The 24,497-nt window shown below is 43.1% G+C and overlaps 1 protein-coding gene across 1 annotated transcript in view; it reads left to right on the top strand.

The window, feature by feature from the left end:
- METRNL (meteorin like, glial cell differentiation regulator) overlaps positions 1–23,942 on the top strand; it is a 25,532-nt gene extending 1,590 nt beyond the window's left edge. Inside the window, exons 2-4 of the mRNA XM_082272522.1 lie at positions 3,420–3,805; positions 20,947–21,006; positions 23,213–23,942. Of these exons, the coding sequence (XP_082128648.1) occupies positions 3,420–3,805; positions 20,947–21,006; positions 23,213–23,529 (763 nt within the window). The 3' untranslated portion in view covers positions 23,530–23,942. The remainder of the gene's footprint in view (positions 1–3,419; positions 3,806–20,946; positions 21,007–23,212) is intronic.
- Positions 23,943–24,497: the final 555 nt, after the last annotated feature.

The following is a 24,497-nucleotide window of genomic DNA, read 5'->3' as shown; positions in this document are numbered from 1 at the left end:
GATTCTGAAATCGTAGCCATTCACCCCCTCCAGCAGGTGGTATCTTACTCTGTAGATCTTGGAATCCTAGCTATACCCTACCAAAGAAGCATCTAACTCCATAGATCTTGAGTGATTTAGAGATCATGAAGATTTTAGGGTTTTAGAATGGCTGACAATACCCCCTCCCCCCCCCCCCCCTCTCTCAAGATAGTCTCTTGCTCCATAGATCTTTTGAATTTTAATAATCTAAAATCCTAGCTATATTTCCTCCCCTCCAAGTAGAAATCTGCTCCATAGATCTTTAGGATTTTAGAAATTTCGAAAAAACCAACATGTCGGCTTTTCAAAAATCCTAAAGATCTATGGAGCAGATTTCTACTTGGAGGGGAGGAAATATAGCTAGGATTTTAGATTCGATTTCTACTGGGGTGGGAGGAAATATAGCTAGGATTTTAGATTCGTAAAATTCGAAAGATCTATGGAGCAAGAGGCTACCTTGAGAGAGGGGGGGGGGGGGGGTATTGTCAACCGTTCTAAAACCCTAAAATCTTCACAATCTCTAAATCACTCCCCCCCCCCCCCCCCCCAGCTCTTCAAAATTTTAGGATCTCAAAAGCCTATCCATATTCCCCCCCCCCCCCCCTTTTGCTCCATAGATGTTGAGTGATTTGGGGGCTTGCTCCTTCGTTACAGTTCACATAGTCCAAACTTTTCGCCCCCCCTCATAGAAGCTCAGACTGCCACAGCAGCACTGGCGGAGGAGCTGACTCTACCATAGGAATGCTGTAACTTTTCTCCAGCACTGCTTGCCTCCTATGGAACGCCTTTGCAATCACTACCCTGAAAGTCACGAGCTGCCTGTCAGCACTGGACTGACTGGTCTAAGATAGACAATAAAGTCATTACATTTTTCTTTTCTTTCTTTCCCCTCCTTCAGTTTTATAATCTACAGCTGATTGAAGTCAAAGGTTGACTCTTGCTTTTTCCAACTCAAAGTCCGCTCTGCAACCATCCCAGTGGTGGCAATTGAAGCCTGATCATCAGATCACTGGCTCACAAAGAGTCTACTTTGTGCTAACTGCCAACTGCTAGAAAACGGGTTCACTGCTAGTAAACTTCAAGACTTGATGTGTACCTGTGAGTGATATTGAAAAAGGGTCAGTTATATCTGTTCCTTATAAAGCCACAGCAATGCTATGGCACAAGGTGCCACCCATGTCATGGTGAACCTATTAAGAAACCATCATGGGACTATTACTGGCACCCAGCAAGCTAAACAGCTACTCACAGGTCTACAGTTTTCATTTCCTGTGTGCAGCTGTGGGTGGCATTTTACTATTGGAAGTTACTCATAACTTTGTCACTTGTGTGAGTGACACACTTCGTATGTAGCAAGGCGAGTCAATGCTAAGGAGCTGTCATGTTTGACCTTCAATGAGTTACTCTCCAAAAAACATTAAAGTTTGCATGTATACTAAAACGAAAGATTAATAAAATGTTTGAGATTCGGGGCACGTAGAGGGTTGGATGGCTACACTTGGTCTAAGGGCCATCAAGTGGTCAGCCTTGTTCTGTTAACTTGTATTATATTCACAACCGCAAACTCATCTCATCCCTTGAGAATATCTTCTGTGATTTCAGGTTTTTCATCATTTTTATATTCCCCGTGTTCAGAGTTTTGACTATCCCGTTACGCTTGATTTGAGTCAACTATCTTGATGAACATTGATTGGCTTAATCTCATACTAAGAGAATAAAAATGATTTTGTATTGCAACCTAACCATAAGGCTACACTTTATTTGAGCGTTGCATAGATTTTAAATAAAGGGGCGATTTGATGTTGCATCTCTAGTGCCCCCCTGGCCAGATTTGAGCCATTTTCACCATTCTAAACTTTTCTTAACTCCTTCACAAGGTAACTAGTTGAGACAGGTCTCCAGAGATCTGTTAGTTTTCATTATGTATGATCTAGTTTAATATTTCCCAGCTGGGGAAGGCAATCTTTCTGGTTTATGCAAAGCAATGTTTGCAGAGAAGATAAAATATCCAGCCAGTGACATAAGTCCCCCCCAATGCTGGGTAAAGAGGGCATCCAAAATGCAATCTGATTCTTCAACCGCTGCAAAGGTTTCATAATTTTTTATTTTTTTGTAGTTTTTCTGCTGCCTGTGGACTCTATAGGAGACTACAAGTCTCAGCTGACTTGACTGTCGGAGTTCCAGGGAGAAGTATAGTCAGGCTGTGGCTGAAATGTACCTCTGCACACAGCGATTCTCGTACAATGAAGAGTCTGTTTTTGTGAAGACTAAACCAGCCATTTGATATGCTTGCTTGACTATGACCTGCAAAAGCAAACTGCTTTATCACATGATTGCAAGGCCCAGCAACCAGGGTCCTCTCGACATGCACCATTGTATATTGTTGCATTGTTATCACTGTCTTCCCAGTGTTTATAATGCTTCAATCCTATGTTGACTTTAGAAACAAAAAGTAGCTTCTGGCAAAAAAATAACCTTGCATAACAATTTTGCAACAAATGTATGTAACAGTAATCATTATTCTACTCTGCTGAACAGCAACTGTGGGTTAGGTTGGGTGGAATCCTTTTGGCTTCCAAAGTTATGAAATTTACATTTTGTATAAGGAGGACATACTGTGCCATCCAGACCTTGCCATACCAAGAGCAGGCAGTGCCAAGGGCAGACCTTACCGTACCAAGAGCAGACTGTACCCTCCAGACATTACCGTACCCTCCAGACCCTGCTGTACCAAGAGCAGACCGAACCATCCAGCCCTTACCATACCAAGAGCAGACTGTACCCTCCAGACATTACCGTACCATCCAGCCCTTACCATATCAAGGGCAGACTGTACCCTCCAGACCCTGCCATATCAAGGGCAGACTGTACCCTCCAGACCCTGCTGTACCAAGGGCAGACAGAACCCCCCCCCCCCCCCCACACAGACCTTACCATACCAAGGGCAGACCCAAACCCCCCCCCCCAGCCCTTGCCATACCAAGAGCAGACCGTACCCTCCAGACCCTGCCGTACCAAGGGCAGACCGTACCCTCCAGACCCTGCCGTGCCCTCCAGACCCTGCCATACCAAGAGCAGACTGTGCCCTCCAGACCCTGCCATACCAAGAGCAGACCCTGCCATCCCAAGGGCAGAGCAGACCGTACACTCCAGACCCCTCCATACCAAGGGCAGACCTTGCCGTACCAAGAGCAGACCGTACCCTCCAGACCTTGCCGTACCAAGAGCAGACCGTACCAAAGGCAGACTGTATAATGCCAAGGGTAGACCATACCAGCCAGACCTTGCCATACCAAGGGCAGACCATACCATTCAGATCAAAAAAATATTCCTGAACTTTTAATTTTGATGTCTGGGACTACATTTAACAGCTATGCTTTCTTTTCCTTCATCTTTAGCGGATTGACCCATGAACCGCACAAGAAGGAAGTTGAGCAGGTGTACCTCCGTTGTTCGGAAGGATCGGTCGAATGGCTGTACCCAACAGGAGCTCTCATCGTCAACCTCTTCCCCAATACCTTGTCTGCTTCTGAGCACTTGACTGTTTGCATAAAACCTTTCAAGGACTCCAAAGGATCTAATATTTATTTGGAAAAAACTGGAGAACTCAAGATGTTGGTTCGTGATGCGGAAAACCTTCCTAATAAGGTCTATTGCTTTGCCCAGGAACAAGGAGTGTTGTTCATTGAGGCCACACCACAGTTGGACATTAGCCGAAAAATCACCGGCTTCCACTATGAGCTTATTAGCCGGAGGACGCTCTCAGACTTGCACGCTATTTCTGGTAAGGGAACACCTGAAGGAAGCCCCTTAACCAATTTTTTTTGGTTAATTCTCTTCATCCTCAATGCCCCCCAACAGATAAGGAGTATTTGTTCACCTTTTATTACAACCTTCTCTTGCAGTGTGTGGGTTGTGAGCTAGGTGGCGCTGTGGAATCTACAAAGATGATTGTTCCAAGTTATTTGAATCTTGCATTGCTTTTTAATGCATTCCTGTGCTGCTTAGAGGAAAGCAACTTTTTTTTTTTTTTTTTTTGTGCATCTGAATTCTCCATTAGTAATGTCACCTCATATTGTGTTTTATTTGTTTTCTTGAAGTGGGATTTTAATTAATTAGCTTCCCTTTGAAGATGAGGGCATGCTGGGAGTTGTTGTTCTTGTGCAGTTACCATTGGCTGATATGCGAATTGCCCCTCTGCATTTTTTTTGCTGTCTTTCGTTACTCTCTTAAATTAACAGAAGCATAGGGGTCATGTTTACAGTTGGAGCCCAGTTAAACAAACTTAATTTATTTGCTTCCTTTTGGTTTGGTAACTATCCCATTTTAAGTGCCGGTTCACACTAACGCGGCACGACTTCGGGGGCGACCCGTGAAGTCGCGTGCACCGTGACTTCGACGCGACTTGCACGGGCTTCATATAATGTCTATGCAAGTCTCTCCAGGTCGCCCCGAAGTAGTACAGGAACCTTTTTCTAAGTCGGAGCGACTTGTGTCGCTCCAGAACGGTTCCTGTAGCACACAATGGACCGCGACTTGTCAGGCTGACAAGTCGCGGTAGTGTGAATGGACGCTAAAGGTCTTTTCAGTAAGTGGAGGAAAAAAAAAACTGTTGATCCTGCCAGAAATGTGAGTGGATAAATTCCTATGCTGTACTCTTATCCATTCCATGGTTCAGTTCTCACTGCAGAATACAGACCACCTCATCCTATGTTATGGCGAGGGGGAGGTTTAGTGTTGTCTTAACACTTCCTGTCCTAGGGTGACAACGCTGCTGTTCCATAAAGTACAATGGTGTCACCCATAGGGAGAGTGGGCTACTTTTACCCTGTATATCGCTAAAGCTACAATTTTAGTTTTTTTAAACCTTTTCGGGTGCCAGCTTTCTCTCTAATATAGGACAGAGTGTCACTGGCAGGATCTCCAGGTGAAAATTAGGGATGCACCGATCCGATATTCGGATCGGATATCAGCGTCGATATGGCCATTATAGCTGGATCGGGGGATCGGTAACATTGACCGATCCACTGGCCGATCCGGTTTTTGCTTAGTAAAGGCTCAGCCATCCCTTGGTGTAGTAGTATGGGATGGGAGCCGCTACTTCCTGTATAGTCCCCGCTCAGCCGTCCCTTACTGGGTGTAGTAGTAGTATGGCATGGGAGCTGCTACTTCCTGTATAGGACCGGCTCAGCCGTTTCTTACTGGGTGTAGTAGTAGTATGGGATGGGAGCCGCTACTTCCTGTATAGTCCCCGCTCAGCCGTCCCTTACTGGGTGTAGTAGTAGTATGGGATGGGAGCTGCTACTTCCTGTATAGGACCGGCTCAGCCGTTTCTTACTGGGTGTAGTAGTAGTATGGGATGGGAGCCGCTACTTCCTGTATAGTCCCCGCTCAGCCGTCCCTTACTGGGTGTAGTAGTAGTATGGGATGGGAGCTGCTACTTCCTGTATAGTCCCCGCTCAGCCGTCCCTTACTGGGTGTAGTAGTAGTATGGGATGGGAGCCGCTACTTCCTGTATAGTCCCCGCTCAGCCGTCCCTTACTGGGTGTAGTAGTAGTATGGGATGGGAGCCGCTACTTCCTGTATAGTCCCGGCTCAGCCATCCCTTACTTGGTGTAGTAGTAGTATGGGATGGGAACCGCTACTTCCTGTATAGTCCCGGCTCACAGGCAGAGTGATATCAGATGCACTCCGCCTGTGAATGGAGGAGCCGTACACATGAAGCAGCGGCTTTGCTCTGTACTGCAGCCGCTTGCTTTGTGTGTAGCCCCGGATCGGTATTGGCGATTTTACAATGACAGATATCGGTATTGGGTCCAAAAAAGTTGTATCGGTGCATCCCTAGTGAAAATAAAGCCTAAAAGAAGTAAACTAATGCAGCCACATTTAAAGAATGGTAAACTGCAGTAGCTATTGAAGAGAACTCTTTGGATTAGTGCAGCATCTATTTTACATATTGTAAGCTGCAGTTTATTACATTTTTGTTCTTAGGTTTGGATGCTTTAAATAGTTTTTCTTTATTGGTTTGGATTAAGCACTTTTTTTTAATTTAGGGTTTGGTTGTGTCCTTGTAATTGTGGCTTTTTTTATTTTTAAAGTAATTATTAATAACTCTTCTCCATAAAACTCATTCCAGCATTACTAAGGGTGACCCATCTAATGACCTCGCTTACTGAGCCATGAGCGGAGTGCTGTGGTTGGCTGCCGCTGGTGACTCTCTGTCAAAACTTTTCGCTTATCCCCATTTAATTACCTGTGATGCTGTTTACAACACTGCATACACCCAGTTTTCAAATACTTTAATGGCCGTCCTTCTGGTTTACGCTGCGTGTAGCTTGCTCACAACATTTGTGATTATAGTTGTTGATCCTGCAGAGACTCCCCGGAGTGCCTGACTCAGCCTGGTGCTAGTAATTTGTAGGATCAGAATAAATGAGAGGGGTGTGATTTATTTTGACTGGCACACCCAAGAAGCGTTTTTGAAGAGTCCCTGGCAATATGCTGTAATGATTCGTTTTTTTGTTTTTATAGCTTTTCATATGGGCATGGATGACTTGTGTGAGTTGGGTACTTAAAAGGGTTCTCCACTGTAGACTAAAAGCCCTGGAATCTGTGTAATCAGGGTGGTGTGGTTACCTTTTTGCACCTTTCTTTTTAAGTAAGGCTGACCTGGCCCAATAAATGCAAATGAGGGCAGTTGAAGTGCTGAGGGACCAACATAAGAACCTTAAGTGCTTCAACCTTTTACATAGAAATGTCAAGGCGATTGTTTGTTTGCTATTCTCTTCAGGTTCTTGGGGCGCAAGATCTGCTTATCTTTAGTCTGCATTGGGGACACCCATAAAAAAACTTCCAAAAGGCTTCAATCCTCTACATAGAAAAGTCAAGGCAAACGTGTGGGTCTTTTTTAATAGCTTTTATATGGACATGAATGACTTGCGTGAGTTGGGTTCTTAAAAGGCTTCTCCACTTTAAGCTAAAAGTCCTCAAATCTCTGTAATTAGGGTGGTGTGGCTACCTCCTGCACCTTTCTTTGTAAGTAAGGCTTACCTGGCCCAATAAATGCAAATGAGAGCAGTTTTTTGATGCACATGGGGACATCCATAAGAAGCCCCCAAGTGCTTCAGCCTTCTACATAGAAAAGTCAAGGAGAACATTTTTTGTGTTTTTTATAGCTTTTATATGACTTGTGTGAGTTGACTTCTTAAAAGGATTCTCTGCTTTGAGATTAAAGATCTTAAATCTCTGTAATCAGGGTGGGGTGCCTTCCTCTTTGCACCTTTCTTGTGTTTAACAAGGCTAGCTTGGCCCCATAAATGCAACTGAGAGCAGTTTTGATGATCTGGAGGACACCCATAAGAACCCCCCCCCCCCCCAAGTGTTTCAGGCTTCTACATAGAAAAGTCAAGGAGAACAGATTTTGGTATTCTCTCCACCCTCTTGGGAGGGGGTGATGTCTATCTGTGAGGGGGTGATGTCTATCTGTGAGGGGGTGATGTCTATCTGTGAGGGGGTGATGTCTGCCTATCTTTGATCTGCTTTGGGGGACATCCACAGGAAGCTCCCTAAGTGCTTACATTTTCTACATACAAGAGTTAAGGAGAACGTTTTTCGGTGTTCTCTTCCCATTCTTGGGGGTGAGAACTTATCTTTGGCCAGCATAAATGAAAACCCTGTACTGCAGCCTACCTTTTTTTTTTTTTTTTTTTTTTTTTCACCATACAAAGTACAGTTTCCTTTTTATTAGGAACCAGTGGTACCAGATTTCAACCACAGGGGCATTGCAGCTAAATTTAGGATTGCTAATCCCAAAACAACTGGATGTGAAGGAGTAGGGGACCTCAAAACTACATAGAGGGTCTTTGACTCGAACTCCATGATCAATTTTAAAGTAGGGAATGTAAAAGTCTTGCCAACGTTTCAGACACAAAGTTACTACTGGTGTTGATTAGGTTACTTTTTATTTTAATTCTGTTTATTGCAAAATTTTATAAAACAAAACCTAGCTGATTGGGGCATACCCTGCCTTAGGTAAATCAACACGTAACTACCTACATACTACTACAAAAACATAGAAGCCAGTAACAGCCCCAGCTCCAAAGATCTGGGCTGAAACTAGCCTGAAGGTTACTTTATCTTTTTGTTACTGGGAGTAACCTATCCTTTTTAATACCCTTTAGTCCCCTTTTCAATACCCTTCATTATACTTCAGATGTGATTACTGATTAGTGTTCCTTTTGCTTGACCTCTAAGTAAAGGACATTCCTTTTCCCCTCTTAGGTATAGTTATTCTTGGGCACATTGCTTATCCTTAGCGCCTTACTAGTTGACTGATTAACCCAATTAATTAAACCGGTGGCACCGTCTCCTATTTGCGGAAATGGCTCCTGCTTTTAAATTTCATGGCCCAGTGATCTTGACACGGGTATAATATCCCCACCCCCACCACAATCAACTAACTGTGACTAGACAAACACATTATGTGTGTTCGTTTTCTCTATTATGTTGGCCGTAAAGGTAAACTTTTAGGTATTGTGCAAAAAGGTAAATCAGCGCAATTAAATATAAAGTGGTGTGTTAAGACCCAATAATTTGGGACACATAAAGAAAATACAGCAGCTATATAAAACCTTCTTCACTAACGGGAGAAACGAACTATAGACAAATATGTATACAGCGCTATATAAAGTGACAATGTGCATCATATAAATCAATAAACTCGCTTACAGTGCAATATATATTCCTCTTAGGTGCAATATATAATGTCCATAAAGTGCATAGGAGTCCACTAAAATATAAATATAACCGTGGTTTAAAATTCAAACTTTTAGGTATGGTATTCCTTTATAGCTAGGATAGTGTGGGCCTTTTGGTGGACTAAAATAATGTTCTTGATAAGTGTTTATATTCGCTAATGACCAAGGAGCTTGGTGAAGCACAAAAAGTTGGATGATGCAATTAATTTTGTAGGAACCAAGGACATCAAAGTGGCTCCCACCAAAAGGTCTGGTCATCTTCCCTTGACTATAGGGAACATGGCATTTAAAACTGCCCCCAGTTGGGCTACAAACAATCAATTCAGCCAAGCGCTCACTCCGAAGGGGGAAGACCGGCGTGCTGCTCTCCTCAGGCAGGGAACTCCAACTGGGATGCATAAAGAAAAGGAGGCGCAACTCCTAGTGCATTACCCGTGGTCACCATATAAAATGTTTTATTAAAATGCCAAATGCATACTCAGATGAGAAGAATGTAAAATCGCATTAAAAGATTCCACCACACATGGAATGGAACACGTCCTGTAGATGAGGCCGCTAGCGTGTTTCGGGAGTCAAGCTCCCTTCATCAGAGCTGTTCCATTCCATGTGTGGTGGAATCTTTTACTGTGATTTTACATTCTTCTCTTCTGTGGGTATGCATTTGGCATTTTAATAAAACATTTTATATGGTGACCACGGGTAATGCACTAGGTGTTGCGCCTCCTTTTTTCTTTCCTTTGGGCTACAAACAAGCTATGCTAATTCTGCAAGGCCAACAGGCAGGGGAGGCTGGATCACAAAACCCAAAGCTAAATTATTAGATTGGGTAATGCTGTTTTCATATATTCTCATATGTTTAGCTGCTTGCCTAAAGTTCGGCCCTAAATGCCAGCAGCTGGCCATACAACCTCCTTCTGCTACTGGAGAACATGTATAAAACTGAATGCTGTGCAAAAATAAGGGTAGTCTCTAAATATTTGCACTTTTTTTTTTTTTTTTTTTTTTTCAAATATTCCTGCTTCCAACTGTCTTAAATCAAATCTTACATTTTTATATAAAGGCTGTGGCCTATCGGATACATTCACTGCAGTTGGTTGTCAATTAAACACAAGCAAAGAGCTTGCAGCCGAGCAGATGCAAAATGTAGAGTCTTGTGTAGCAGTTCCGTTCTAACCACAACCATTTTATCTTCATGCCATCTAGTGATCTCTTTCCCCTCGTTCCTGCTTTCTTCATTTTATATAATCTAGAAGGAGCCGGTTTCCTCAACCCATGTGATAAACATCTACTGAACTTCCCTCCAGAGTAGGACAAGTAGTTAATTGTTCCTGTCAAATAAATGCAACAATTTTCTGTGCAGGACGAATATACAATTTATATAGTTCTAAGTATTAGCGGCGTTCAGTCTCAAGCCACGGTCCCTTCCTCAAGGATTTTGGATGGACTTGCAGGCCTTACTTAGCACTTCGTTTTTGGTTAATGGATAGGCTCATCTTCTTGCCCCTTCGTGAATTAAGACTTCACGTCGGACAGATGGCTAAAAACAGATGAAATGCATATATAGGAGCTGCTAAATTACTTAATTTGTCAATCCAGTCATGAGATTTGTACAGCTCTGACTCACAGCAAAGCCCTATGGGGCAGACAAGGCGACCTGAATTTTACTTGCTGTAGTTAATGTGGTTGTAAAGGAATTCTATGCATAAAGGTAAAAAACCTTCAGTGTGCAGATTCCCTACCCTCAGCCCCCCTAATACTTACCGGAGCCTTATGTTGATCCAGCGATGTGGCACTCCCCCTTTTTTTGGAGCGCTGACCCTTATGTGGCACCAGCAACTGTGGGGTCTTGCTGGACCCCCAGAGGGGTTAGTTGAAGTTTTGAAAGATGGGAGGGCCACACGAGCTTGTACAAACTTAAAAATCTTTTTTTTTTTTTTTAATTTTGGAACAGCCAATGCGTTTCGGGGGCTCAGCACTCTCCCTTCATCAGGGCTAAAAAAACAGGGATGATGCAGGCACTTGGATTGGAAAGGGCTCCCTCCTGATTAGCTGAGATGCCATAGGCTCCCGCTGCTGTCAATCACAGGCAGGGAAGCTGGGGGTGGGGCTGAGCCACTCTCTGTCTTATGGACGCAAAGAGCCGGCTTGGGAGCGATTGAGTGCCCCCACAGCTATGGGAGCAAGGGGGAGGGGCCTAGAGCATTGACGGGGGACCCAAGAAAAGGAGGATCGGGGCTGCTCTGTGCAAAACTGCACACATTTTTCCTTTGCAATCACTTTAATGCTAGGTTTACACTAGTGTGGTTTGGGAACTTGTGCAAAAACTGTGTACGTTCCTAGCCTGCAAAAGGATGTGCTGCAGTTTTGCAGATGTGGTGGGATGCCATTAATTCTTATTGGCACCCCTACACATGGGTACCCGATTTATGGCCTGTGCCTAACTGCATGGGGTCATGCATGGGGTCAAGCAATGTGTTTTAAAAAAAAAAAAAAAAAGGTCAGGGACTTCTTTCCCTGTGTTTCTTTCAGGCACACCAGCTCATTCAAATGGGTTGCTGTACTTGTGACGTGCTCATAAACTTGCCTCGCTAGTGTGAACTGGGGCTAAGTGTCACTTTTCAGGTCCTTTCTCTCCCCCTATCCTGTGTTTGGATAGTAAAGAGAAGCAGCAGACTGATGACATCCCTTGGTTACTCTGCTCTCTCCTCCTATTAGCATGTTCCTTGTTAGCACATGAGCACTGCAGCACAACTGATTGGCTCCTTGTGCTGATTCTCCCTCCCCTAGTCTGAGCTTTGCTGTACAGGGATTGTAAGAGGCTGATGCCATGTTAAATGCAGGCACTTGCACTACAGTACTTGCATTCCAAAAAAAAAAAAAAAAAGATATATTATTCAATCCAGAGCTGCGTTAAGTTGTGTCTGATGGGTGTTCATCCGTAAAGTAGCCATGCCACACCACAAGTTGTGAATTATTATAAAGGCAGCCTCGTTTTGCTTCTGGTTATTTCTCATGAAGATTCTGCAGGTAACCTAATTTAGTTATATTTTTGGCTTTTTTGTCAGTACTTCTTTATGGAAGGCCATGTCCTGTCGAAAGTTGATTCAGGTTACAAAAATGTGAATTTTTGCTCCAAGATTTGTTAAGATCCTCTGATAAATTGACAGGCTTCCACCATGTGGATGAAGATTTGCGTATATATATATATATATATATATATAATATCTCTGACAGAGATGTGCAAAATAGTTCCAAAGCTTCAGATGGAGCTGCTATATAGACTTTTTTTGCTCTCCATACCAGATCCATGTTTGGCCACTAAAGCAGAACCTAACAAGATTTACTGCCCCGAAACTGACATAAAGACCAAAATCCAGAGAATTTAGGCTTCTAAATGAGTCTTCCAACGAAGGGATTTTGCTTTTGTGATCTATTCTCTCTGAATAGGAAATGGGCAATTAACTCGTATAAAGTTGCTGTTTACTGGAAGCTAGCAGGGAGTTTTGTTGTGTAGAGGATAATGCTTTGTATTTAAATGGGTGAAATTGACGAATGTAAGGTCATTAAGGATAGGTGCTAATCCATGATTGTCAGCTTGTAGTAGTAATTAACAATTTTGAACAATGGAGAGCTTCTGACTTTTCAAAGATAGTATAATGCAAAAAAAGAGGATTTAAAGGTCACCGGCTTCTTGCATAATTGTCCTGACCTTTACTGCAAAGCCAAATTGTCAGTAATAAATTCTCATTTACAAATTTAAATTCTATTTTTGGATGGTAGGGGGGGCCATGCTTTGTACATTGTTGCCCCTGTAAAATAATGTATGTACTTTTCTAAGTAGCTAGGGTCCTAAAAATAAACATCAGTTTACAAGCTCTAAGGCTATGTTCACACGAGGGCGTAGCAGATCGTGGGCAGAATCACCGCGATTCTGCCCGCGATCCGGAAATCATTGCAAATCACGGGACGCCTGTGCTTTGCCGTTGATTTGCATTGGCACCCCAAACACTGTGCGATGTTGCTGCGATTTCCGCCTGCCAAATTGCATCGTGCAAAAAAATCGTGGGTCGCATGACGCCCCAAAGAAGCTCTTGTACCTTTTTTGGGCGTCATGCGACCTGCGATTTTGTTTGCGCTATGTTACGGCGATTTGGCAGGCGGAAATTGCGGCAATATCGCACAGTGTTTGGAGTGCCATTGCAAATCAACGCCAACACACAGGCGTCTCGCGATTTGCAATGATTTCTGGATCGCGAGCAGAATCATGATTCTACCCGAGATCCGCTACACCAACATGTGAACGTAGCCTAATGAGCAGGGCTTAATGATGTATCCTACTGTATCAAATTGTATTGTAATTGCACACCTCCCAACTTTCTGAGATGGGGATGAGGGACACCTATTAGCAAACCTATGTAGGCATTGGATACCCCCCCTCCCCCCTTAAAAGAGAATTATACAAAAAATGTTTGGTTAATGTATGGGTTTGGAATTTTGAGACAAAGGCAGATGAGCCACTCAGGTGAGGATCTATAATCGGGTGCTGGTTAGATCCGTAGTCTCCAGCAGTATCTTCAAACACAAAGTGATGACCGCACACCGATTTGTAAGTGAACACGTGAAGTTTATTCACCACTGTAGATCCAAAACTGGGCATCAAAACATCACGGACAAGGACAAAAAGTTTGACGTGTTTCCCGAGTTTACACTCGCTTACTCATAACCATTTATATACAACTATATAGATCAGACCAAAAATGAGGGACAAATGAGGAAAGAGGGACTTTGTTCAAAATGAGGGACAGTTCCTTGAAATCAGGGACATTTAGGATCTATGGTACTGTCTGCCCTTATGTTGTAAAAGTGCTACATAAGCTGTTGGCGCTATTCAAATCCTGTATAAAAATATTTATTATGTTGGAAACCAATGTAGAAATGCTGAAGCGGAATATCAACTTTTCATGTTGGACAATTCAAGCTGCAAAGTGCTATAAAGCTGCAGATATCAAAACCGTTCCTCCTTTTTGGTAGAGCGGTCATCAATTGCACCCTTTTTTTTTTTTTTTTTTTTCGCTTTTTCGCGTCTTTGGGTTTTCAAAAGCCATAAGCTGTCAGGTGCTTGTTGGGGCAGCTGGGGTTAAGCCTCCTGACCCCCCCTTTGGTGTTCAAGAGTTCTGTCAAGATGTTTGTAGTGTCTTTCTTGTTCTTCTACCCCCTTTAATCTGTCTCTTTTGCTGTGTAATTTGACTTGTCTGGTTCTGGGGCGATGGTTTGTCTTCTGGGAGGTTGAGCTTGAACACATTATCTACAGCCACATCAAGGAAATTCAGTCCGATGTGTGCAGCTTAACAGATTTGAGGCCCGGCTTCTCCTATTGGGGGTTTTGTTGGGAAGATTACTTCTTAGATCTACAAATCTGTATTTTTTTTTTTTTTGATTTAGGAGTTTTAGTAAATGGGGTTTTCTTCTGTAGAAATTCGAGGGGGCCAGTACATGCCCTGATAATAACAATTTACATAGGCAGCGCTGGCATTGCTTGTTGGGCCTTGATGTTTAATTGGCTTAAACACTATGTATCATACCTTTATTTTTATCATTTTGTATCTCTGTACTGCTAATCGCCTCCAACTTCTTTCAGCCACGTCCTACCTATTTACATTCGCCCCAGTTTTGGCTGCATATCATTGCTCTGGACAATTCTAGAATCAAACACAAAAGTAGAGCCACTTGCCTTCTAGGAGCCCAGAATGTGTTTGTTTTTATGGATCTTCTCCGGTAGAAGGGTAGTCCGCCTGATTCTTATTCATTTTACTCCGCTATGACTAAGCTCCTAGCTGCATGAAACCCGTCAACGGGTGCCGCAGCCCATGAACAAGTGACTTTTGCATATCCTGGACTCTATTTGGGAATTTATTAATTGCTCTATTGTGTCATTGAGCTTTTTTCTTTTTGGTCAGTGGGTTATGGCCTGCTTAGCGCTGGTGCCCAAGGGTTGGTTGGGCAGGGGTGGAAGGCTTGGAGTGGATTGGTTGGGACTGTCTTCCTCATTGCTTTTGGACCGGCTTCCTGATGGTGACAACTGTTGGCCAAGCCTGTGCAATGTGTGCTGGCATATCTGCTTGCAATTTCCACCAGAGGTGCACCTGTCAGGATGTTGTCACCTTGTAACAGGAAGCGCCCAGCCAGGACCTACATGGCAGAATCAGGGATTGTCTTAATGAAAGCTGAGGATTTAAAAGGGTTGAAAATAACTTTTGAAATTAGACGATCTTGGCAAAGCTTATATAAAATTAGACGATCTTGGCAAAGCTTATATAAGATTTGAGGCATTGGATTTAGATCTGCTTTAGCAAGGGTGCAGTTAAGTGTTCAGCTTGTCCCCTAGGAACATAGGAATTAAAATCTTTTCTACACTTGTGCTGCTTCTGTTCATTGGCCAGTTAGTGATGAGCGAGTCGATGTGTAAGGAAAGATGGGTGGATTTCTCATTGCTAAAACACTTATTAGATGTGTCAATCCATGATTGACCTAAAATAACTGGTAGACCTATAATTTTCAAAAGGTTATTTAGGGCGATCTACTCTTCGTAATTGCTTGAATAGGCCTCTGAAGTATGAAACCTTCAGAGATCCTATCGCATCAATCCACTACTAAATTTTTATTATTTTTTGTATAGGTTTAGTAGTGGTTGAGGGAATTGGCCCTATATCCATGAAGCACCAGCTCCATCGGGGCCAATTCTAGCAAGTGTGGTCTATGGTTCACATCGCTATGTTGTGCTAGTCGGCAACGTCAGGATCAGAGAACAAGTAGCTCACAGCAGCTGCAGCTTGCAAAGAATGGTGTAATTACATCTCCTGGGTCCTAGCATGCCAACACAGTGGCCTTCAGGGCCTCCAAAGAAGCTGCCTTAGGTTACCTAAGGATACTGAACTACTTTTTAAAGTAGCTCCCTATAGGCTTTGGCAGACTATGCTGGCGCACACAATGCCAGCATTATTCTGCAAAAAGCTAAATTACAGTACCCTAAACTTAAGGACTCGTGAAATGTTGACTTTTTCGGCCTGATGAATACTAGCATGTTTGGAGAAACTTTTGGCCTCTTCCAAGGAAATTGACATGCTGACATTAGAGTGCCGTCAACCTTTCCACCGCCAGCCTTCTGGAACCTCTTCCTATCTTGACCTGGAAGATGGTTACATCTTTCTTTGGAATATGCAGACTAAGGGATTTTTTTAATACCCTGTTGAAGTGGGTTTTGTTTAAAGCACAGTGACCACAAATGAAGTCTAGTTATGACATTCTAGGAGTGCTATTTCGGAAAGCTTAAATCCCTTGTCTTGAAGGAAAATCTCCTAACAAAAAAACATTTCAAGTGAAAGGGCTGTACATTGGGTCAATACAATTTTAGGTTCCTTGGGTGTTTGACTGGCAAATGCCAATGCACTAGTATGTGAAGGGGAAACTGCAAGATGTTCTGTGTCATTGAGGCTGTTGTCTCTAATTTGCATCAAATACCTTCAAGCATGAAGGATCAAGAAGCCAGGGTTCCTAGAAAATATCTTTACTTCAAAAATATTACTGTCCATTCACGAAATGCCAGTTGGGCCTTTAGCGAGGCAAAGTTAGGTGAGTTAAAGTGGAACTTTAAACAAAATATTTTCAGTTAGGATAGAGGTTTCTGTAGGGTTTTTTTCGTCATGTTTGCATTAAAAAAAAAAAAAAATGTAAGGTTGTTCTAGACCAGGGGTCTCCAAACTTTCTAAACAAAGGTCCAGTTTACCTTGCTTCAAATTTAGGGGGGACCCAAACTGTGGCCAGTTGGAGTAGAAAATGCCCTGCCATTACTTGCCCATTGTTGGTGCCAGTGGGAGAATTAGTGGCCCATTGTTGGTGCCAGCAGGAGGAAATTGTGCCCCAAGGGGCAAGATATGCAAAGGGCTGCAGTTTGGAGACCGCGGTTATAGACAGAGATAAGGTGTTGTATTCAAGCTCAGGTCTGAAGAGATATTATACCTATTTAACTAGCTTGACTGGAAACTCCAAATGAGGACACCTGATGACACCTGCCGAGCTTTTTCTCTTATTTTGGGGTGATTTCTTCTCATTTTCTTTTCAGTCCCAAGTAGCGTAAGTTAAGAAAAATTTAACTAGTGGAGACATAAATGGCAATGAAAACCTGACAAAGATTCTAATGCTTTACTTTATTATTCAGGAACCAAAAGGTCTAGGAGTCAGTGGGCCTTTCCATTGACAGAGACAGAAAAGACTCAAGTTGGGCAGCAGATGTACAGGACTTTTCTTTTTCTTTTTATGCCTGGCTGGCTCTTGTTTGAGTTGTATTTTTAGGTCTCTTCCTAGTAAACTTCCGTACCTTATCTTCACAATTATTGCTTCACAATGGCCACCTTTTACAGACAACTGATGAACTTGTAAGCGTAGTCTTGCAATCTCCATTATAGCATGTTGGTCTTTTAGAAGGGCAAGTGGTTGTTGTGCCTGCAGGCTCTTACGTTCGTACTTGGTTTGACAAGACTATTTATTTCATGCAGCTTGTGGTGACTTGTGCTTAAATGTCCTCGGGGCTCAGTCACTTGTGGTTTTAATTGAGCAATGGATTTGGGTTGCAAGTCGTGACCTGCCATTTTGGGGACCTGCTTCTGATGATGATTAAATTCTTTTGTGTTTTTGTGCTTGAGAGGCCCGATTGCCTCACCTCCCTCTGCGCTGGCAGGCGGCATTTTCCTCCGTAATCTACACAAGTGTCACACACGCACAAAACCTGCAGCAGAGCTGTCAAAAGGTATTTGTTGTTATGCTTCCAGCTCACCGAGCTAGTCTTGCGCGGCTCCATTCCTGTGTAATCCAGTCAGGCAGCGTATTATTATAAAGTGCTTCTATCATCAGGTGATTGAAATAGTTTGCATGATTTCAAAGTCTAATCCTGGTGTTAAGTTTTTCTTAGTTTTTTTTGTTTATCTCTGAACAAGGGCGATTTCTTAATGCAGGTTGGAAAAATCTGTGCATAGAGACCTGCAAAACAGACTGTTTTGTAAATGCAGGGGGCGGACAGAATGGTATTTAACATAAAGGCCATCATGGGTTAGTGCCACCAAGGGCAGCAGCCAGGATTTGGCACCACTATATCTCATAATTTACAAGTTTACAAATTCTAATAAATTTTTTCCTTTCTTTGTTTCCATCTTTGTGGAGTCCCATAGTTCAGAAAAACTTTTTTTGGTGGTCTGCAGAGTTTTTAAAAAACTCTCCATAGAAAGCGGAGCCCAATGCTGCCTCCAGTAGTGCATTCTAGATTGGTTTTACTAGAATAATCAAATATGACATGAGGCAGCGTGCATTCTAAAGGGGCATTATTATTCATGTGTCCTTAGGTGGGGAACAAAGTCTAAATATGGCTCTCGGGATTAATATTTGTACAAGACTGTTCAGCTGCACAGGTTGGGACTTGAGGGCCCATTTATACTAGATTTGGGTCTGATGGGTGTTGCTATTCCTCCCACTGTTGCGTTTGACCTGGGCACAGCTACCCTCGGACTGTTGTGTTTGACCTGGGCACAGCCACCCTCGGACTGTTGCGTTTGACCTGGGCACAGCCACCCTCGGACTGTTGCGTTTGACCTGGGCACAGCCACCCTCGGACTGTTGCGTTTGACCTGGGCACAGCCACCCTCGGACTGTTGCATTTTGACCTGGGCACAGCCACCCTCGGACTGTTGCGTTTTGACCTGGGCACAGCCACTTCTGTCAATGATACTTGATGAATAAGTCTTTTTGTTACAAGGCTTGATTTGGACTGGAGGGTCCACAAATATTAAACAAGGCTCCAAGTTATGATTTGGGGTGCAAAGACGTGTGCCCAGACAGCTATTGGTGCTAAATCTTTGAAGTTGACTACATAAACAGTTTTACAGCAAATGCATACATGCAACCCCAGCTATCATCCTAACCCATTTATTATTTTATTCATTTCAGAAGTAGTTGGTACTTGTTGTTGAGTGACCAACAGTAGTTAATATTACTAAGATTCTGTTGGTGAAATTTTCTCTGTAGTTTGTGTCTCTGCTCCAGCTACGCTTGAAGCTTTAACAAGTGTGTTGTATAGGAAAACGTCCCAAAATTTTGGTTTATTCTACGTTCTAGAGAAGCCATCAGGGGAGGGTAACCTCATCATTTAACTTTGTAATTTCTTCTCGAATAGAACTCTAGTTTTGAGATAATCCCTAGCACAATTCATGGTTTCTGTTCAAGGGATCTAAGAAACCAATGCGTGATCCAGATTGGGAACTGATAATCGTTTTCGGTTGACCTTCTTTTCTTTTTATTTGTTCTTTTTTGATTTTGCTTGGTAAGTCAAGGCCTTTCTTTGACATTATAATTATATAGGGAATGACCATCTTTACTCTTAAACCAGTAAAAGACATGAGACCAGCATTGCTCTGGCCAACATTTTTTAAAGCCTCGTCTGATTCCCTACTGTTCTCTCTCCTGCAGTGAGCTTGAATTAGAGGGGTCTCTTTATTTTTATATCTTCCTAGCACAGACATGCAACACTTTTCCGTAATGGCACTTTTCCACTGCAAGTACCGGCTCGGCTCCACTCGGCCCTGCTTGGCTCGGTTTGGTATTCCACTGCATGGTACGGTGTTGGAACGGTTTGGAACGGTTTGCTTTTCCACTAAAGTGGTAAGTGGATGGGATAACAACTATTCTCTGACCAATCAGTGGCTAGTAGTGACAAACAGTCAAGGCTGCATGCAAAGGATTGTGGGATATGGTATCGGTACGGCCCTCTTGGAACCACAACCGAGGTGGTACTGTTTAAGCGAGCCATACTGTTCGGTTCCATGTAGTGGAAAAGCGCTGCCGTACCGAACCGTTCCAACACCGTACCACGCAGTGGAAAAGCGCAAAAGCGAGCCGAACCATTCAGTTCCATGCAGTGGAAAAGCGCCTCATGTTTGCAAAAGTCCCTTTACCGTTGGTCAGACTATGCTTGCAGTGGTGAACATAACATTTGTGCACCTGAACAAGGGCTCCCATGGATTTTGGAACCCATTATTAATAGAATTGAGTTAGGCAATGTCTTTTTAAGGTCAGTAGGCTTTCTTCATGATGCCCGAACTGGTTTTTAGTATTGTGCATTGCCTGCATGAGTGGCCCCCAAGACATGCAATTTCCTCCTGGCACCATTCAAATTGAAAATGAAATGGTGGTTTACTTTCTGACCCTAGGTACATATTATGGATCCTGAGAAAGTTCAGGATAAGGTTTCTATCCCTGTGTTTCTCAACCTTTTCTCAGTCAAGGCACCCTTTTAAAATGCTATACAATCTCAAGGCACCCCATTCTAAAATGAATAGATTTACATATCTCAGCAACATCCACACGCATAGGACACCCTAGATTGGAGGGGATTTATTCTGCCACCTTTGCACACTGGTACTGACTAGTATTCTAGCATTTCTTTTCCCCCTCATTTTCTCTCCCTCACTTGGCTAACGTGATGACCCCAGTGCTAATGGAGAGGGGCAGGGGAGGGGCAAACAAGGATATTGTGCAGGGGCCCGACGTCCTTGGTTGTTAGAATGCCAGTGGTTGGCCTGCACGGTGCCCAAGGTGCAGTGCTGCACAATAAAAGCCTGTGGCTTTGTGTTACAAAATCAGTCTTTATCCACTCGCTGGCTTGATGGCAATTTGTGGCAATGTTTTAGGCATTTCGCCAAGGCCACCCCAGGTTGAAAAATGCTGATCTACCCCAGAAATTCTGCATATTCCATTGGCTATGCTACAAATGCCAACATAAATCCAAGACCCTGACCTACTCCAATGAAAAATTAACGGAAAATCCATTTTGGCTATTTATTTGTGTGTAATCTGTAAGAGCAGAAGCAAGAGTAATTTGTGTTTGTATAGGAAAACAATGCAGAGTTTGTTGTTGCAGAGTGTGGGTGTGCACTTCAATCCAGTTTTACTGCATGTGCGTGATTGTATTGAAGCTTTTCCACCAACTCCCCAAAATTCCAATCTTGGTAGTTTTAACCAGCGTGCATTACACCCATTTCTGCTGCAGCAGCAATTGCAATCAAAGAGCCCATTCTTTCATGTCCACTAACCTTTCTTTCTTTTTTTTTTTTTTTTCTTTTCTCAGATCCCTGTCGACCCTGCAGTGACACAGAGATCCTGTTAGCAGTGTGCATTAGTGATTTTGGTGAGTATAAAAGGCTGTGCATTATTTTCTGGTTATTCTCCAACTACAGTATCAAGATAAAAGTTCTGACTTTGCTCATTGAGGGTGCTTACTATGATTCTATCAGTGAAGAATGCTGTAGGAGGTGATAATGTATATGATTGATGCAAGTGGCTTTTTTTGGGGGCAATCCATTGGCTGGTCTAACAAAAAAAGCCGTCAAACTTAAAGCGGATTTTCACTGCACCTGGGCACCAAAAACTAAAAAAAGCTATTTAGTTTTTTTATATTTAAAAGCAAACTCCCCCATCCATCCATATTGCCATGCTTTATTTTGTTGAGAAATCACTTTGAACCCCCCACCCCCCTAGAATTTCTGGCCGCAGCCATCTTTAAATAGGGGCAAATTATTATTTCCTATAATCCATCTCCCTTTAGCTCAGGCGTGCATGCAGGAGGGGGTGCTTGGCTGAGAAACCTCCTCCCTCATTTGCCCAAGCAAGAAACCAGGAAGTATCGTATTTTCCGGCGTATAAGACTTTTTAACCCAGGAAAATCTTCTCAAAAGTCGGGGGGTGGTCTTAGACGCCGGGTGTTGTCTTATAGGGCGGATGTTGAAACTGCAGAATATGCGGGTGGCTCAAAAAACGGCCGCGGTATGCCAGGGGTTGTAAGCCTGCTTGGATTGGCTCTCCCTGCCTGCCCAGCCCTCCCTGTCTCAGAGACTATGGTATGCCCGGGGTATGGAAAAAAAGAGAGGGAGCGGCGATGTGACTAGAAGAACATGCCTCTTTCACCCGTCTGGCCCGCCCTTGTATCCTATTACCATACCTTCTTCTCTGCCTCTCAGATCTCGCACATGCGCGCCTGCACAGTTTTACTGCAGTCCTCAGGAGCGAGACGCAAAGAAGGTACCGTAATGGGATACAAGGGTGGACCTGTAGAAAAAAATGCTTTTTTTTTTTTTTGGTCAAGAGGTGAACTTATCCTTTTAAGTTGACTTGTTTGGAGAATTCTTACACTGAATTAAAAAAAAAATAAATAAAAAAAAAAGCAAATGCCCAAGTTGGTAAAAGCGGACCATTTTTTGGGGTGTAAGGTTAAATCGCTGTGTATTTTAGACTATCCAGTGTGCACTGGCACAGCCACTTGTAGCCTCTAATGAAAAGAGTATGTGACAGGGTGGCAACAAAGGAGCACAATTGGGAAGATGGGGGCAGTGCATTGTCCCCTTATAACAGACCGTGCCTAAACAAGGACCTCAATGACCGGATCCTAGAGTATTATTATTATTATTATTATTATTATTATTATTATTATTATTATTATTATTGAAGTTGTAGGTTTAAAGAGAAAGTAAACTGCCTGGTCTGTTTGTACCTATAGGTAAGCCTATTATGAGGTTTACCTATAGGTACTGTAAATATCTCCTAAACCGTTTAGGAGATATTTACTATATACACCACTGATGACGTCATCAGCGCATATGCTCTGAATGAATGGCTGACCGTGCCGTTTCTTCAGAGCCCTGTGCCGTGGCTGCCAGCGCGGGATTGACGTCATTGTGGCTTAGGCCACTCCCAGCACCGGAGCCTCTGAACTCAGAAGAAACAGCGGGGAAGATGTCAGCCGTCTCGGCCGTGTGCGGGCACCACTGGAGGGCTAAGTGGCGCCCGCACACGGCTGAGACCGCTCACTTTTAAGGTGAGTATTTCATAATGAGCTACTCTGCGATGCATACTAGCTCATTATTATGCCTTTGTCTTACAGGGTTTTTTTTATTTTATTTTTTTGTTTCCCTACAACCTCTTAAGAGTCGTTTCACACTAAGGCGACACGACTCCTTACTACTTCGGGGTGACTTGTGCATTCCCATGCACCACGACTTTGGAGCGACTTGCAGGGACTTCACATAATGGAAGTCTATGCAAGTCGCTCCGAGGTTGCCCCGAAGTAGTACAGGACCCTTTTTCTAAGTTGGAGCGACTTGTGTCGCTCCTATTAGAACGGGTCCTGTAGCGGTCAATGGACCGCGAGGGAGCGCGACTTGTCAGGCTGACAAGTCGCGGCAGTGTGGACCGGCTCTTAAAGATCATAAGTGACTCTTAAAATTTACATTAACATAATAAAGCTTGACTGGGTTTACATTTACATAAAAGCATAGAGATTTTTATTTTCAAGATTGCAGAAATATTTATATAACTTTATTTTATTTTTTTTCTTCTAGTTGTCAAAGGTTCTATCCAAGAAGTAACCAGTGACCTTGAACAGCAGGAATCCATCATTTCTGTTTCCATCAACAGACTTTACCGACAAAAAAGCAAAATTTTCCAACCCAACCAACAACATGGAGGTTGGGGAGGGCAGATAAGGACGCCTCTAGAATGTGGCGTCAGACCAGGACTGGGGGAGTTCTTGTTCACTGGACAAATGCACTTTGGGGAGCCCCGATTGGGCTGTGCGCCGCGGTATAGGGACTTCCAGAGGATATATCTAGAAGCAAAAAGTAATGGATTAAACCCATGTGAAATTAACACGGATTGAGAGACCCGAGCACTGCCCTGCCAGGGTTTTGTAGACTCTTCTACCTATTGGATGTTGGGACTGTAGTTTTTAAAAGAACAGCGAACACTTGGAAGGATTACGAAGACTTTTATTTTAGAAGTGGTGGAAGGTCTACCTATCCGCTGACGTAAGCTGTTACACTAAAGTGTTGGAGGTACGAAATGGGCCCGTCTCAAACTCGCCACTGTATAAGACTGCCATTTAAGTCTTGGGTCGCAAACCTAAGTTATTATTTTTCTTACAGCGTTCTCTCAAGTCTTAAACCGAAGAAACTGCCTCTTTTTTTTTTTTGGTATTACTAATGTTTCATGACCCATAAAACATCAATGTTGTAGCAATCCAACACGGCATTTTTTTTTTTTGTGTATAAAATGGTTCTTCGAGCAAAGACGATATGTTGTATTTTTTATTCTCTTTTTAACATGCTTTGTAAAAAGCTTGGTGTACATTTTTTCTGAGAATGTTTCTTATCAAAGAAATGTTTGTGAATAATTTGTGTTTTTAAAAGTTTATTGTGCAATTGCGATCTGCCATTTTGTGCAGGTCAGTTGATTGTGGATTTTTTTTTTTCAGTTCCAGTGAAATAAAAAGACCTGGAATTTATGTGTTTGTGTATTCCATTGTGTGTTCTTAATGAAATCCTGTACTGGGAGAAATAATGTAGGGTGACCTTCTCATGAAAATGCTAGGTCAATGGTTCCAAACTAATATGAAGGAAGTGAAGTCACGTTATCACTCCCACATAAGCTACAATATTACTGATTCTCTTTAAAGACTCTAGACCACAATTGGTGGACTCTTTACATAGCGCACCCCAAATACAACCAGCCCTTTGAGGGCAAACCTACTACTATCTACTCTGTGCATAGGGCACACCTTGAACTGCACTCTGTAGGCAACGCGCTCCATGGGAACCCCTGCACTCTATAGGCAACGCGCTCCATGGG

Source organism: Pelophylax lessonae, assembly GCF_965119305.1.
Source record: "Pelophylax lessonae genome assembly, chromosome: 11".
In the NCBI taxonomy this organism is placed as follows: Eukaryota; Metazoa; Chordata; class Amphibia; order Anura; family Ranidae; genus Pelophylax; species Pelophylax lessonae.
The sequence above is the reverse complement of the archived record's forward strand: the minus strand, read 5'-3'. Positions and strand labels throughout refer to the sequence as shown.